Source organism: Microcaecilia unicolor, chromosome 2, assembly GCF_901765095.1.
Source record: "Microcaecilia unicolor chromosome 2, aMicUni1.1, whole genome shotgun sequence".
Taxonomy (NCBI): Eukaryota; Metazoa; Chordata; class Amphibia; order Gymnophiona; family Siphonopidae; genus Microcaecilia; species Microcaecilia unicolor.
The window spans coordinates 94,059,800-94,076,779 of NC_044032.1; the positions used below are offsets into that span (position 1 = coordinate 94,059,800).

Consider the following 16,980-nt stretch of genomic DNA (forward strand, 5'->3'; position numbering starts at 1 on the left):
TGGCACCCCTGGTCAAACATATGTTTCACTGAGTCCTTAAGAGAAAAGCAGCTGACACTATCTCTACATTGTACACAAACATAACACCTTTCTGCAAATTGTATGCATATTTACTTTTTGCTGATTTAAACGGAATGAAAATTAAAACAAAAATAGGGATTTATGGTAGGTGCATAAGTTTAGTACCCTTCCAGAAGGTCATGCTTATTTACAGGTTGTTAAAAAGGCCCAAAAGGTTTAGTGTCACAAATTTCACAGCTGAACAAATACTCTGACTTTTATAACCTCTCAGCTTGTGATCATTCTGTCCAATTTCAACAACCATGGGCTATATTGTGTACAATTCTGAAAACCGCACCTTCAAAAGATACAAACAGGATGGAGTATGACCAGAGGGCAGCTACTAAATGCTCAGTGGTCTTCGTCATAAAGCGTATGGGACAGACTTAAAGATCTCAATGTGTATACTTTGGAAAAAAGGCAGGAGAAGGGAGATATAATAGAGACGTTTAAATACCTATGTGACATAAATGCACAGGAGGCAAGTCTCTTTCAATTGAGGGGCAAAGGATGAAGGTGAAAAGAGAGACTCAAAAGTTAACTTGAGGAAATACTTCTTCAGGAAAGGGTGGTGTGGTGAATTTGTAGAATGGCCTTCCAGGTGGTAGAGACGAAAAAAAAAAAAACAACTATCTGAATTCAAGAAAGACTAGGTCAGGTATATGGGATCTCTAGGGGAGAGAAAAGGATAGTAGATGGTATGGATGGGCAGAATGGATTCGCCATATGGTTTCTATCTGCCTTTGTTTTTCTCCTCTGTTTCTATGCTTACAGCATTTGAAAATGAAGATAATTCACTCGTACAAATCAAGGGAAGGCTACAAAAATCTCTACATTTTTTCCACCTAATAATTGCAATGTGGAAACTGCTGAAGTCAAAGCAAGACCTTTGTAACACCAGAAAAATTCTCTTATAGAATTGCCCAGAATAACTGGTCAGATCTGCAAGACAGAACCCACAGATCACTAACTGACCAGCTGAAAAGTTTAGCTGATACTAGAGTAGTTTTCCATAGGTCCAAGTATAGCACTGCTTACACAATAATGATCAGCATGGGAGAGTTGACAGAAGGAAACCTCTTCTACAATGCCTTCTTGCAAAAATCAGCATCTAAACTATACAAAATAAAACTCTGATAAGCTTGAAACAAAGTGTTTTGGACTGATAAAAAAACCAAAATTATTTACTTGCTGCTTTTGTAGCTCAATGTGGCTTACATATTACCGTTAGCCGATTCCGGTCTGAACAAACACATGGTATGAATGAATATAAAGTGATAATGTGGTGGAATGAGGTACAAGTAGTGTTCACTGCGGTCTTTGGTTACATTGTGTTGCAAGTGTCCAGGTTTTTTATGTTGGGTTGGTGGGGTATGCTCTTCTGAACAGTTCCGCCTTTAGTGCTTTCCAGAAGTTTAGAAGGTCGAACGTAGTTTTTACTTCTTTTGGCAATGCATTCCATATTTGTGCACTAAAGCTGGATGCATAGGTGGATTTGTACTTGAGTCCCTTGCTGCTTGGGTAGTGGAGGTTTAGGTATGATCGTTTGGATTTTGTAGTGTTTCTGGTTGGCAGGTCGATGAGGTCTGTCATGTATCCCGGTGCTTCACCATAAAGTATTTTATGAACGGTCATGCAGATTTTGAAAGTGATACGTTCTTTGATTGGTAGCTAATACAAATTGAACTATTGGCCAAAATCACATAAGATATTTGCAGTGAAAAGAGAAAAATGGGGGGAGGGGGGGGGGGGGGGCGGGGAAGAGAACACCTTGTGAACTGTTAAGCAAGGAGGTGTTATCTGTTAGGCTCTGGGACTGTATGGCACAAGAAATATTGTACAGATGGAAGGAAGAATGCATTCATCTACACATCAACATATCCTAGAAACAAATATCCCCTCAGCTGAAAAAGGCTACATTATTTCAGCAAGATAATGGTCTGAAACATACCTTAAAATCAGCTATGAATTACTTACAGGAAAGAAAGATGAAAACTTTAGAGTGAACTTTAGTCCCCAGATTTTGAAAACCCGTGGGACATTTCAAACATGCAGTGCATGCCAGGAGACCTCACAATATCTCTCATCTTGAAGAGTTCTGCAAGAAGGGTGGATTTAAAAAAATCCTAAAAGCTACAGGAAATGCTTGACAGCTGTTATTTCTGGCACAGGAGATATTACAAAGAACTGAAAGCATTCTGAAACTTTGGCCCTTGCCATATTCACTCTTTATCTTATTTTGAATCTGTTGAAAAAAAGGGGGGAGGGACACTGCAAAAAATTATAATTATGCATTAAAATTTGATGTACCATGCAGATGTTGTGCCAGCGTTTGTTGTAGCACAGCTAGTTGTTCCATTGTACAGATTAGCTGAGAGCCATGGGGGAGGAGGGGCAGCGTGATTATCAAATATATTCCCAGCTCTCAATTACTCATCTGAAAAGTCAAACATTTCTTCCTATGTGCACTAGGGAAACAGGGGTGAGCATGGTCCAACATGGAGACTAAACAGCTACTTACCAGTAGTTTTTTAGAGGTTAGTCTTCCAGAAATGGTTCCCTTGTCGGTAATCAGCTTCCTGTGTTCATTAATTAGGCCAATAATTCTTTTCTCCAATTTACTGTCAATCACAACCTATGAGGGCAAAAACATGGGCAAACATTTTTCACTGTAAATCACCAACACAATATCAAAAACTAGCTGACAATCATGTATTTTTCAGACATGCATCGTAATCATGATTTGTACAGTTTTTATGGTGTAATTTGTATTAAATAATAGTCAAAATCCACTAAATGAAAATGTCTTATGAAAGGAAGGAAAAAGGCCTCAAAGAGCTCATGAATCATACAGATTTTTTTTTAGAGCTGAACAGATCAAAAGATTTTCTCTTCATCATTGGTCAAAAAACCTTCCTTGTTGATATCTATATCTTTTTCTTCTTTTCTCTGATTATGATATACATCAAATCGAATTTCTTGTTTTTCTATTTTTTATGAATATAATGTCCATCAAAAAAAAACTCAGTGATCTATACTATATCGAGCTACAGCAAATTGACAAAAAGTCCAACTCTTAGCTGTCACTGCCAAATGATGTAATCATACTAGCAAAAGCACCAAAAAGTATCATAGCATTAAATATTGATTTAATCACTTATCTTTGGAACTCGTGTTGAACCAAACTCTCTTCTCCACACCCCAGGCCGATACTGGCCAGCGTTTTGCACTGCTGCTTCAGGGTCCTGGTAGCAGGACGCTCTGGGCTAGGGCAGAAGTATCCATAGGCTCAATTCCAGCCCCCAATGGGGGATTCATGAGCTCTTTGAGGCCTTTTTCCTTCCTTTCATAAGACATTTTCATTTAGTGGATTTTGATTATTATTTAGTTTAGCAATCTTGCATTTCCACACCCTTAACTTTATTTGGTTTAGTAATTTTTATTAAAACACATCACTTATGTGTTTTTATAAATCTGACTCAGAAGAGGCACCTCTTGGCCATCCCACTTAAGTGAGCTATTATAAAATTACTTTTCACGTTAGTATATAGCAGAGCTGTGGGGCACTAAAACGTCCCACGTACACATCTCACTGTTACCCCCTCATACTATATGGTGAGCCCTCCAAAACCCACCATTACCTACTGTACACCACTACAATAGCCCTTATGTCTGCAAGTGTCACCTACATGTAGGTACAGTAGGTTTTTGGTGGGTTTTATAGGGCTCACACTTATCACCACAAGTGTAACAATTAGAGTGGGTTATGGGCCTGGATCCCCTTCTCTATGGTGCAAAGCACTGACTACTAGGCTACTCCAGGATCTGCTTGCTGCTCTAATAGGACTGACCATAACATCTGATGCTGTCATAGAGCCTAGCATGTACTGTTTTCTTTTACATCCTTGGGAGGCGGGTCATGCCTGAATCCCTCCAGTGGTCATTTGGGGCATCTTTTTGTAACTTAGTCGTTATTAAAACAGATCTAGCCCAAAACATCAAGGTTTTAGCCCTGGACATTTTTTGCTTTATTCCATTATGACAGAAAAACGTACAAGTGTTAGGAATGCCCAAATCCTCCCCCAACACGCCCCCTTGTGATCTGGATGCACTCCAGACAAACTAAATAGAAAAACATCTTAAAACAGGTTTCGAAAATAGCAATTTGGACATTTGAGGGGAAAAAAAACCTGTCCAAATGCTGCTTTGTGCTGCTTTTTGGCTGTGACTAAGAAGACCACTCTTCCTTTTGGAGGGGGAGTATTGCCCTGAATGATCTTCAGGGCAGGAAAATTGAAAACATCCTGAAGCAGATGTTTCGATTTCGCTCGAAATTCAGGCCACAGTTTCCAGCTCCTTGGCTGCTAGGGCATGCCTTAAATGTCATCAGCTTTCTTTAGCTCAGGGCTCTCTCCTTGCACCACAGTTGGAAGCGGGTCTGGCCTATCTGGCAGACACTATTTATGATATGCTCCAGGCCTTTGTCTGTGGTATGTCTCTGGCGGTGTCTAGGAGTGATCTTCGACACGGACCAGGGGAAGCTGTTCCTTCTGAAGTGCAGATGAAGCTCTGGCAGAAGGTTTGGCTGCTCCTTCTTCAGAGTTGTCCTTGAGCATGGAATTATATTCAGGTGTTGGGCTCCTTGATAGCAGTAATGGAAGCGGTCCCTTGGGTGCGGGTGCATATGAATCTCCTTCAGAGGTTACTTCTTTCCTGATGTAATCCTGGGAGACCGGAGACCGACACTCACCTGCCATTGTCCTTACAGGTCAGAACCAATTTGAGATGACGGACATTGGAACGCAACTTCAGCAAGGGAGTCCCATTCCCTGTGACACACTGGGAAGTGGTTACAATGGATGCTAACCTCTCTGGATTGGGGGAAGGGGGAGCATTATCACAGCCATGTAGCATCTACTACTACTACTACTATAAATCACTTTTATAGCGCTACCAGTAGTACGCAGCGCTCGATTGAACATGAAGAAGAAAGACAGTCCCTGCTCAAAAGAGCTTACAATCTAAATCAGGACAAACAGACAGGACCAAAAAGGATAAGGGAAGGACAGACAGAAGGACACATAAGGATAAGATAAAAACTACAAGTCAGGAGTCGAAAGCAGCATCAAACAGGTAGGCCTTTAGCCCGGATTTGAAGGCTGCGAGGGATGGAGATAGCATTTACCCTGGGAAACTGCAACCTTTCCTTCTCTTCTGGAACCCTGCCCACTCTCAGGCTGGAATCTGGCTGAATCCACTTGACTAAAATAAGTCATGGATGTCAGGGTGCATGGGGAGTGCTTTTGAAGGGCCCTGAAGGCCCTTCATAACGGACCTCCTGAGGATGAAGTTAAGAGGTCTTCAACAGACAGAACAGCCAACGCTTCTGAAATGAGGGTGCTGAGCTCTTCCTTAAGAAGGAGACACAGAACCTTGGATCATCACTCTTCTCAGTTCAAATTCAGGTGAGAACATCTCATCTGATGACATAGGAGCTACTGTATGCTGCTGAGGCCCCAAATTCTCCCTCAGGAACAGTGCAGCAACAACCACTGTGCAGCCTTCCTTCTGTGGCTGCATTTACAAAACGGCTGCTGTTCCCGTGCTCTGCCAGGCAGAGGAAACGGCAGGTGCGTCCAACGAATCCAACCACTCAGGAGGGACTGGGTGTGGGAAAGCCTCTCGTGTGGTCATAGCCTGAAACTTCCCCAGCTTACATGTGGCACACTGTCTCAAAGAAGGGTGCAATATTCCACAGCTGGAGAACCGTTTGACTGACTCCGCGAGTGTAGTCGTCACAACGAAGGGACCGACTAAGGAGCTAAGCCAAGAGAACAAGGTGGCCTTCCCCAGTACAGAACAGCTGATGGCGCTAACATGCAAGAACAGGGTCAGACATATGCCCGCTGACTGGTTCATCTCTGCAACTCAGCCTCTCTGCCACCAATGAAGACGAGTGCATCCTGTTAAACCTGTAGAGCTGCAGGGAGCTTTCCAGGTAACTGAGTCCTGACTGAAGCCTTCACAGACAACTCTCACCTTCCTCCTGAGAGTAAGCTGAGTGTGTCTTGTGAGAGGGTGGATGGGGCATAACAAGATGACTGTGCCAAGGAGTGGGGGGAGGGGGCAACAAAAGCTTAGAATGTGCCATAGGGATTTTGGTGGGGGGGGGGGGGGGGGGGCAGAGAAGTTGAGTGTGTACCATGGGGGTGAGGAGAAATCAAGCTTGAGAGTATGCCATGGGAAGGATGAGAAAGGTAAAATGATAGCTGGGGAGAGAAGGTGAAAGAATAACAGGTAGTGTGTTTGGGGGGGGGGGGGGGGGGGAGGTGGGAATGAGACGTGGGGGTACCGCAGGCGGGAGAAGACTTTTGAAAATTCATAAGACCAGACTCCTCCCCTAAGAACATCTCTACTCATAGGTAAAAGTATGCATGAAGTGGCATTCCTACATTTCTAACCGTTTATAGTCAGCTCCATCTCTGGCAGTCTTCAAATCTAGCTAAAAGCCCACCTTTTTGATGCAGCTTTTAACTTTTAACCCTTATTCACTTGTTCAGAACCCTTATTTTATCATCCTCACTTTAATATTCCCTTATCTTTTGTTTGTCCTGTTTGTCTGTCCTAATTAGATTGTAAGCTCTGTCGAGCAGGGACTGTCTCTTATGTTCAAGTGTACAGCACTGCGTACGTCTAGTAGCACTTTAGAAATGATTAGTAGTAGTAGTAGTAGTATGTAGTAGTTTGGGTAATTCCAAAAGAAGCCATTCCTACACATATTTACCATTAACTTTCTCTTCAACTTCATGTACAATTTCTCATTCATAATAGATTTTCTAAATGTTAAACATCCATAGCTATCCCAGTATTGTTTATGATACTATATTGTAAACTTGGATTCTTACAACAAATTACTTTCTTATGCATTATTCTTTGTTATGTATCCAATACTGTTTATTTTAAGCCACACTGAACTCAAACTTGATTGGGATAATGTGGGATATAAATGTCATAAATAAAGATCTGTTGTAAGCATGAAATTTGTTTTCAAAAATTACCCCCTAAATTAAAGAGATTTGAAAACTGTTTTCAATATGAACCTGGGAATACTCACTTTCAAGATGGATTTATCCAGATTTACAGAATTTGAATCCACTGAGGAACCAAAACTATAGGTTTTCGGACCTGAACATCCAAAATTATAATAAAAGAATATTAGAAAATACATTAACAAGCATATATGCATGTTTGAAATACTGTATTCTTAAGCACAAAACCACCTATTTCATCTCATTGCAATACTACAGTGCCTTGGTTTGATAAAAAAAAGAAAGTGGTATATTAAATTTGAAATACTGGTACACATAAACATGATTACCACATCTGCATAAGAAAACTGAAGAATGTAAAATCCATCATAGGTGGGAAAGTTGAATAAGAACAGTGAAGAAGTGCCATGCCTCAGATCACACTACGGTAAAAATCAAAATTATGGTTTAATATGTTTATGCTGGCTCGATGTCTTGTAACTACAAGCTGTATATTCAAATAAATAAAACTGATAAAAATCAATTAGAAATGATAGCAAGAAGTCCACACACTCAAATACAAGAAGGTGTGAGATGAATCCAAAATAAATAAACACCATCCTGCATACAGCAAAAGCCACTATCGCCAGGTGCCTACAAACCTTAGCTGGTAAAGTTTTATGCAGCTAAAGAGGAAAAAGGTCAAGCAAAGCAATTTTTGACTGGACTACTTTTTGAGAGCTAAAACCACTTCATCCAACCAGTGACAATGAGCAATGAATGGAGTTTCCTGAGCACACAAATTACAGGTTGCATTACAATGACAATACAGTGGCATTTATTTTTGAAACTGTAAAAGAACAAGTTAAATTGACAAACAGCAGGCTGAGTCCAATCCAGGATTAGGGGTGAACCAGAGAGACACTCGCAGCCAAATGGGTAGAATATAAATCTTTATTAGGCACCGCTCATTTATTAAACCATAGGGCCCTGTTTCGATGGGAAACACCTGTCTACTTCAGGGGTTACTCACCAAACATAAACATAAGAAAATAAATGGGTACATTTTTCAGGTGTCTACTCTTTTATCTGTTAAAACATTATATAAACGTATTTATCACCTGTTGGATTTTGCACCATTGATATTTGTATAGTATTTTATGGTATCATTACATATTTTTGTTTTATATACGTGGAGGGGCATAATCGAAAGGGGCACCCAAGCTTTCCTGAGGACGTCCTCCCAGGATGTCCCGGCGAAGGGGAGGGGAAACCCATATGATTGAAACAAGATGGGCGTCCATCTTTCGTTTCGATAATACGGTCGGGGACGCCCACATCGCGAAATTTAGGTTGACCTTAGAGATGGTTGTCCCCGATTTTTGGCCATAATGGAAACCGAGGATGCCCATCTCAGAAACGACCAACTCCAAGCCATTTGGTTGTGGGAGGAGCCAGCATTCGTAGTGCACGGGTCCCCCTGACATGCCAAGACACCAACCGGGCACTCTAGGGGGCACTGCAGTGGACTTCATAAATTGCTCCAAGGTGCAAAGCTCCCTTATCTTGTGTGCTGAGCCCCCCAAAACCCACTCCCCACAACTGTGCACCACTACCATAGCCCTAAGGGGTGAAGGGGGGCATGTGGGTACAGTGGGTTTCTGGTGGGTTTTTAAGGGCTCACATTTAGCACCACAAGGGTAACAGGTGGGGGGGGGGGGGGGGTGGGCCTGGGTCCGCCTGCCTGAAGTGCACTGCACCCACTAAAACTGCTCCAGGGACCTAATTCTGTTGTCATGGAGCTGGGTATGATATTTGAGGCTGGCATTGAGGCTGGAAAAAATAATTTTAAAATTTATTTTTGAGGGTGGGAGGGGGTTAGTGACCACTGGGGGAGTAAGGGGAGGTCATCCCCGATTCCCTCTGGTGGTCATCTGGTCATTTAGGGCACATTTTTGTGGCTTGGTGGTAAGAAAAAAAGGACCAGGTAAAGTCGTTCAAGTGTTTGTCAGGGACGCCCTTCTTTTTACCATTATAGGTTGAGGACGTTCATGTGTTAGGCACGCCCCAGTCCTGCCTTCGCTTTGCCTCCGACACGCCCCCGTGAACTTTGGTCGTCCCTGCGACTGAAAGCAGTTGAGGACACCCAAAATCGGTTTTCGATTATGCCGATTTGGGCGACCCTGGGAGAAGGACGCCCATCTTGTGATTTGTGTCGAAAGATGGGCGTCCTTCTCTTTTGAAAATAAGCCTGATAATTGATTTGTTTATATTTATTATGGTTTTTTAGAAATATATGTTCTATGTGTGTGCTGTTTATTTATTTTCTTATGTTTATGTTTAGTGAGTGACCCCTGAGGCTGACGGATGTTCCCCATCGAAACACAGCCCCATGTAGGGTTTGATGTATGAGTGGTGCCTAATAAAGATATGTATTCTATCCATTTGGCTGCGAGTGTCCCTCTGGTCCACCCTACCCCTGGATTGGACATTTCTGTATGTAGGGGTTCCTTTTCCTCTTTGGTTTTGTTGAAACAGCAGGATGAGACAGGTCCTTTACTTGTAAGCTTCTTGTATATTTGGGCAACTGCATGCCCAGCCCATTTTGCACTAAGCTGACAAAGGAAGCACACTATTAGCTAGATTTACAAAGTGCTTGTCAACATTTATTAGTAGATAAGATTCATTGCAAAAAAATGGGACCTATGGTAAACATCATGTGTTAATGCATGCTAGAGCATAACTGCTAAAAGGGAGAAGCAGGACAAACCCTCTGTGGAACACCAACAAAAAGCAACACAAGAACAGAGGGTGACAAACTGACTTTCAGCATGGGAGAGAATGTTCAAAGATTCTTTAATTAAAGGCACCAGGGTCCAATGCTAGACCTCATCCCATCAGCATGCCTGCATATGAAAACATTAAAACTGCATGACAGTGACCTTATTAACCTAACCCATTTACTAAGCCACGCAGCAATGCCGATACAGCCCATGCAAAGCGAATGACTGTGTCGGCATTAGCACGCGTGCTTTTGTAAACATGGAGGCTAGTTAGTGTGAGGGAACTTAAATGATATGCTGAGCATGTGCACTTAAAAGACAAGTCAGCTCCTGCAGTAAACAATAAATCTGTGTACAAAAAGTTTGGTAGTATGAAATACACCCGGCCACCCACCAATAAGCTTAAATCAACTCAGCTTATTTTAATGCCCAGAGACACAGGTGCTACTAAACAGCAAGTCACTTAAACCTCCATTGCCCCAGATACAAAATAAGTACCTATATATGTTAACTGCTTTGATTGTATATCAAATCCCATTCCCTTCCCTTTTTTCCCCTTTAAATAGCTCCCCCTCCCCCCAACATACACACATTTAGGTGGTATGAGAATGGTTTTATGTGCGTGCTTGGGTGTTTTGAAATATTTCATGACTTATCAAAGGCAGGTGGCACCTGATAGACAAAACAATTTTATCTACACTTCTTCCCTTGGTTCTTCCCTTGGTTCATTAATCTCATCCCATGGCTTTTCCTACCATCTCTATGCTGATGACTCCCAAATCTACCTTTCTACCCCTGATATCTCACCTTGCATCAAAACCAAAGTTTCAGCGTGCTTGTCTGACATTGCTGTCTGGATGTCTCAACACCACCTGAAATTAAATATGACCAAAACCGAGCTTCTCATTTTTGCCCCCCAAACCCACCTCCCCGCTCCCCCGTTTTCTATTTCTGTTGATGGCTCTCTCATTCTCCCTGTCTCCTCAGCTCGAAACCTTGGGGTCATCTTTGACACTTCTCTCTCCTTCTCTGCTCATATCCAGCAGATTGCCAAGACCTGTCGTTTCTTTCTTTACAACATCCGTAAAATCTGCCCCTTTCTTTCCGAGCACTCTACCAAAACCCTCATCCACACCCTTGTCACCTCTCGTTTAGACTACTGCAATCTGCTTCTTGCTGGCCTCCCACTTAGTCACCTCTCCCCTCTCCAGTCGGTTCAAAACTCTGCTGCCCGTCTCATCTTCCGCCAGGGTCGCTTTACTCATACTACCCCTCTCCTCAAGACCCTTCACTGGCTCCCTATCCGTTTTCGCATCCTGTTCAAACTTCTTCTACTAACCTATAAATGTACTCACTCTGCTGCTCCCCAGTATCTCTCCACACTCGTCCATCCCTACACCCCTTCCCGTGCACTCCGCTCCATGGATAAATCCTTATCTGTTCCCTTCTCCACTACTGCCAACTCCAGACTTCGCGCCTTTTGTCTCGCTGCACCCTACGCCTGGAATAAACTTCCTGAGCCCCTACGTCTTGCCCCATTCTTGGCCACCTTTAAATCTAGACTGAAAACCCACCTCTTTAACATTGCTTTTGACTCATAACCACTTGTAACCACTCGCCTCCACCTACCCTCCTCTCTTCCTTCCCGTTCACATTAATTGATTTGATTTGCTTACTTTATTTATTTTTTGTCTATTAGATTGTAAGCTCTTTGAGCAGGGACTGTCTTTCTTCTATGTTTGTGCAGCGCTGCGTATGCTTTGTAGCGCTATAGAAATGCTAAATAGTAGTACTAGTAGTTATTGAGGGATAAGCTTTCAAGGACCAGAGTCCACATAGAGGCTCATTTTCAAAGCACTTAGCCTCCCAAAGTTCCATAGAAACCTATGGAACTTAGCCTCCCAAAGTGCTTTGAAAATATGCCTCATAGCCTCTGTCATTTTCGTTATAGCAGACTTGCACGATTGCCCCGAGACTTCTTTTTTTTAGCACTTATTGTTTTTGTATTAAGTTATTTCTGGATTAGTAATAAGGAAAAATTGTATGTTTTATTTTCAACATGGAGACCGTTCACATATACCTTGCTTTATGCAGATTTCTGTGATAGGCGAATAACAAAAATACGGCCGTCGTCCGCCCGCCCCACCCACGAAACAGAACATAAAGCCATGCTGCCTGATGTTTTTCCTCCAGATGATCTCAGATAAAAGCACTGCGCATGTGATCAAGCTCTTTCACATCCTACACGGGGGGGGGGGGGAGTTCTTCTCAAGTAGCTTGCAATCAATGTGTGTACGTCTATGATTACTATTAATCATAGCTGCAAAGGTACAAATTCAAGGTAAGGTATACACATATGAGTTTGTCTTGGGCAGACTGGATGGACCATGCAGGTCTTTTTCTGCCGTCATCTACTATGTTACTATGTTCTTAGGAATAGATCTGCCAGTTTCCCCCTAATCCCGACTGCTGCTTTCTGAACCGGTCACCAGCAGATCAGGAATCGGACCTGGGAGCTCCCTATCCCTTTGAACTGCTCTCTAGTCTGTACCTTGTTTGCCTCTGGACTCCCGGGACACAGCCGCCACTTTGGCCGGTGCATGTCTAGCACTGGTTTTCTTGCTCGAATCCTCCCCTGCGGCTCCGGGCTCTCCACTGCTCCTGGGGCGGCAAGCAGTAGCCGAGCCCACGGTCTGAAGCGCAGCCGCATGGCCGGTTCGGTGTTTCTTATTCTTACCACCCATCAGCTCAGTGTAAAACCAGAGCACCGAGGGTGGAAAGTTCGCACAACAAGCTCCAGTCCACAGCTACGGGAGATGCACACACATGACACAGCGCACGGCAAATGCCAAACCTAAAACCAATCGGAAACACAGCCGAGACTGCTTCCGGGGCTCGGTGGTGAGTCTTTCCGGCTCATCGCAGCAACAGGGTGTAACTGACCTCTGTAGCCATTCCTTCTGGGAAACGAGGCTCTGAGCACGAGGCAGTATTGTTATTGCTGCTAGGTTGTAGTTGCAGAACGAGTTTGGAATAGGTTTGATCCCTGTCGGCGCTTGTCCGACGCGATTTGAGTGCGGCTGCGTGGCACACATGCCGTTTCTGGTTTTCCAGCTGGCTGCGTAGCTGTTGTCATGGCCGAGGCGTTTGGGGACGAATTGTTCAGTGTTTTCGAGGAAGATGCGGCCTCCGGAGCAACTAAAAAGCAAAAACCAGTCGACCCCAAAGCTGGGTAAGTAGGGAAGGGCTGTGTTCATCTCTCTGGCCCTGGAGGATATGTGAACGAGTTCGGTCTTCCATGCAGCAACTGGTTTGTTTTTCGTTTTGGCCAGTTTTAGTTAGTCGCATTTGTTCTTGAATTAGTTTTGTTTTAAGATAACTTTCACATGCTAAATTATTGTGAATACATTTCTGCAAACAGGGTAATTCTAATGTTGATTTGGATGAATATCGTAGTCTAAAAGAGATGTATTCACTTTAAGTTCTGGATGATGGTTGTAGCCTATCCAGTGAGATTCTTAGAGCTGTTTTAAGGGATGTGGGAATATATAGTTCAGTGTTTCCCAAGTCCGGCCCTGGAATACCCCTTTGCTGCAGCTGTGTTGCCAGATAGCAAAAATGTCCAACCTAATATTAATAAAGTCAATATGAATCATTATATTCATAACCATCATAATCAGAATTAGTAGCATATTCATAATCAGCATTAGCAGCATAATCATCAGATTCCCACAAACCATCTCACTCTTTTGATCTAGGCACAGGAAAAAAAGATTTTACATGCTTCCAGGTTTCAACCTAAATCATGTTTAATGTGGGATACAAGGGTAACATCAAACCCTAATACTGGCTCTGATATCATAATGTAGATGTAAACTCTGTTAGTATCAACCTGTTATGCAATTGTTTAACTTTGGTGCAGGCTTACTTGAGCTGCATGTCTTTCTGTAGGTTTGACTAAGCTCCAAGAGGGGTAACGGATATATACAATGCTTCCCATACTTCCAGGTCATTATGCATATGTCAAGATCCATGCATGACCTTGGTTAATATAAATTTTTCTAGGATTGACCATTTTTGCTGTATGAGGCAACCTCATACTTGCTATCCACTTATTAGTGCTCATGATTGGATGCCAATGATGAGTACTAGTAAGGTCCAGGAATCCCGACCTGTTTAAGGATTCTGAATACCTACAACCTTAAACAGCCTATTAGTATGATCCACCTGAAATTGCTATTACCCGCATACCTATATTTCATGGGATTTTGTAAATGAGCTCATGGATTAGTCCCATTCATAAAAACATTTCTCGCTACAGGTTTGAGTAAGTCTCAACCGAAAACTAAACAAATTGTACCAGTTGATCTTAAGACTCAGATAATTTTATGGCCTCATAGAATACCTTCTGGAACGGATGGTACCAAGGTACGTTAACCCTGGTGTCACCCTATGGGATAGGGTGAAGAGGGGAATGTTAATATATGGCCTGGCTTTAAGGCTACCACTGGAATAGTGATGGCCAAAGCTATGCAGCCGAAACAACTGAAAAAGTACTGATTAGGCCAACAACAAGTAAATGATTTAATATTTGAGAATCTGCAAAGAGCAGGTCTGAATAATGACTTCTGACACAAATTGGTACATTTTTAAATCAATATAGCATCTGTATGAAAGATCAGATGAATAAAATGGAGCTTATTAGTTTGGTATACAATGATACAGAGGTAATACAGAGTTCATGAGATGGTATGAAAAGTATGAAAGGTATGAAAAGTATTGCAGCCGGAAGATGTGAAACTGTTATCTCAACGCTTCCCAAAACATGTTGATAATTAGCAGTAGCTGAGAACGGAAGGAGTTGGGTACATCAGATAGCAGATCGCATGGGAAAGTATGATCTCAGAAAGTGAGAAAGATTAGGAGCAAGGTATCTCACCATTCACTTCTATGGAGAAGATAGGGTATAAAAGAGGAGAGATTTTGGCTCAGTTTGAGAGTCCTCTCCAAAGCTTCTGTCAGACGGCGAAGCCCTGTGCGGCTGAAACCAGAATCTGATGTCTGTATTTGTATCAACTTGAAGACTTGTGTTTGGGTAAGAAATAAAATGTACCTATCTATCTAAACCTATCTCTGTCTCTATTTTTATTGATTCTATCTTCTCTTTACCTTACATTTAGCCTACCAGGTAGATCAAATACAAGTGACACTCAGTCTTTGCAGAAACTTAGACAGATGTTTAATAAGATTTATGTGGGAACATAAATGGCCCAGAATATACCTAGATCCAGAAAAACAGAAAGCAGTAGTTATGGGAATTAGTTTTCAATTACGGCTCCTAATGCCACCCCCTTGTGATTGGGTGACAATGGAGGTTAGAGAAACTATACAGAACCTGATATATGCAATAAGTACCTTTAGTCCCCCGTGTGACGGAGTCAGAAAGAGGTCTAACAGGGGGGGGACGGAAAAACAGATATAAATGTTATAAATAAATAGAAACTAAATGCTGAGCGCCTGATTCTCATAACATGATGTATGTTTTAGTGGCCTTACCAGGAGACAAAAAATCTCTTCCGATACGACATAGTAACATAGTAAATGACGGCAGATAAAGACCTGTACGGCCCATCCAGTCTGCCCAACAAGATAAACTCGATTTACATGGTATGTGATACTTTATATGTATACCTGAATTTGATTTGTCCTTGCCTTTCTCAGGGCACAGACCGTAGCAGTCTGCACAGTACTGTTCTTGTACTAAGTTCTGAAGCTAACATTGAAGCCCCTTAAATTTACACTCCAGCCCATCTCTTAAGTCACGATCAGGGCGTAGACCGTAGAAGTCTGCCCAGCTCCCGTTTTGTTTCCAATTACCGGCGTCGCCACCCAATCTCCGCAAAGATTCCACAGAACAATTCCTTCTAAACAGGATTCCTTTGTGTTTATCCCATGTGTGTTTGAATTCCATTACCGTTTTCATCTCCACCGCCTCCCGCGGGAGGGCATTCCACATATCCACCACCCTCTCCATGAAAAAATACTTCCTGACATTAGTCCTGAGTCTGCCCCCCTTCAACCTCAATTCAAATCCTCTAGTTCTACTGCCTTCCCGTCTCCGGAAAAGGTTCGTTTGCGGATTAATTCCTTTCAAATATTTGAACGTCTGTATCATATCACCCCTGTTTCTCCTTTCCTCCAAGGTATACATGTTCAGGTCAGTAAGTTTCTCTTCGTACGATTTGCAACGCAAATCCCATACCATTTTTGTAGCTTTTCTTTGCACCGCTTCTAGTCTTTCTACATCTTTTGCAAGATATGGCCTCCAAAACTGAACACAATACTCCCAAGTGGGGCCTCACCAGTGACTTGTAGAGGGGCATCAACACCTCCTTTCTTCTGCTGGTTATGCCCCCCTCTATGCAGCCTAGCATCCTTCTGGCCATGGCCGTTGCCTTGTCAAATTGCTTCTTCATCTTCAGATCCTCCAACACTCCAAGGTCTCTCTCCTGAGTCGAGCTTACTAATCTCTCCCGTCCTATCCGGTATCTCTCTCTTGGGTTTCTGCACCCCAAGTGCATCACTCTACACTTTTTGGCATTAAATTTTAACTGCCAGACCCTCGACCATTCTTCTAACGTTCGGAGATCCCTTCTCATCGTTTCTACTCCCTCCAGGGTATCCACTCTATTGGCTATTTCCGTTACCAATGAAACCAAATCTGAAAATGCCCAGTGCAGCTCTCAGCTCACAAGCTAAACTTAGGTTCTACTACCCAGCTCAAAACAAAATTGCCCCTCCTCCAGAGCTATGAGTCACCAGATGCTATGTAACCAAAGTTGATTGAATTATGTCTCTGGCAGTGTAGATTCAACACACAATTCTAATGAAAACAGACACCAGATCCAATGTCACCAGATTAAGTCACAGGTTACAACACAGTTCCAATGAAAACACCTTTAAAACAATTCCAGCATAAAAGATTAAATCACTAACACAGATATTCAAAACACAACTCTCCACAATTCTCTAAAATCCCTTTAAGACAATACCAGCAAAAAAATATAAAATCACAGTGTAATATAGGCAATAGGATCAAACATATAAAC

General features: G+C 42.5%; 2 protein-coding genes across 3 annotated transcripts in view; one reads left to right on the top strand and one right to left on the bottom strand.

The window, feature by feature from the left end:
- Positions 1-12,728, bottom strand: part of DHX29 (DExH-box helicase 29) — a 250,263-nt gene extending 237,535 nt beyond the window's left edge. The window contains exons 1-3 of one of the 2 annotated variants that reach the window (XM_030193127.1): positions 12,423-12,665; positions 7,175-7,245; positions 2,582-2,695 (exon numbers count right to left, since the gene is read on the bottom strand). In XM_030193127.1, the coding sequence (XP_030048987.1) occupies positions 2,582-2,695; positions 7,175-7,245; positions 12,423-12,615 (378 nt within the window). In that variant the 5' untranslated portion in view covers positions 12,616-12,665. Of the gene's footprint in view, positions 1-2,581; positions 2,696-7,174; positions 7,246-12,422 lie in introns of both variants that reach the window. The other variant, XM_030193126.1, reaches the window with a different exon arrangement.
- A 92-nt stretch (positions 12,729-12,820) lies between these two features.
- The window catches only part of MTREX (Mtr4 exosome RNA helicase), a 427,098-nt gene continuing 422,938 nt past the window's right edge, over positions 12,821-16,980 (top strand). Inside the window, 1 exon segment of the mRNA XM_030193130.1 lies at positions 12,821-13,103. Within this exon segment, the coding sequence (XP_030048990.1) occupies positions 13,006-13,103 (98 nt within the window). The 5' untranslated portion in view covers positions 12,821-13,005.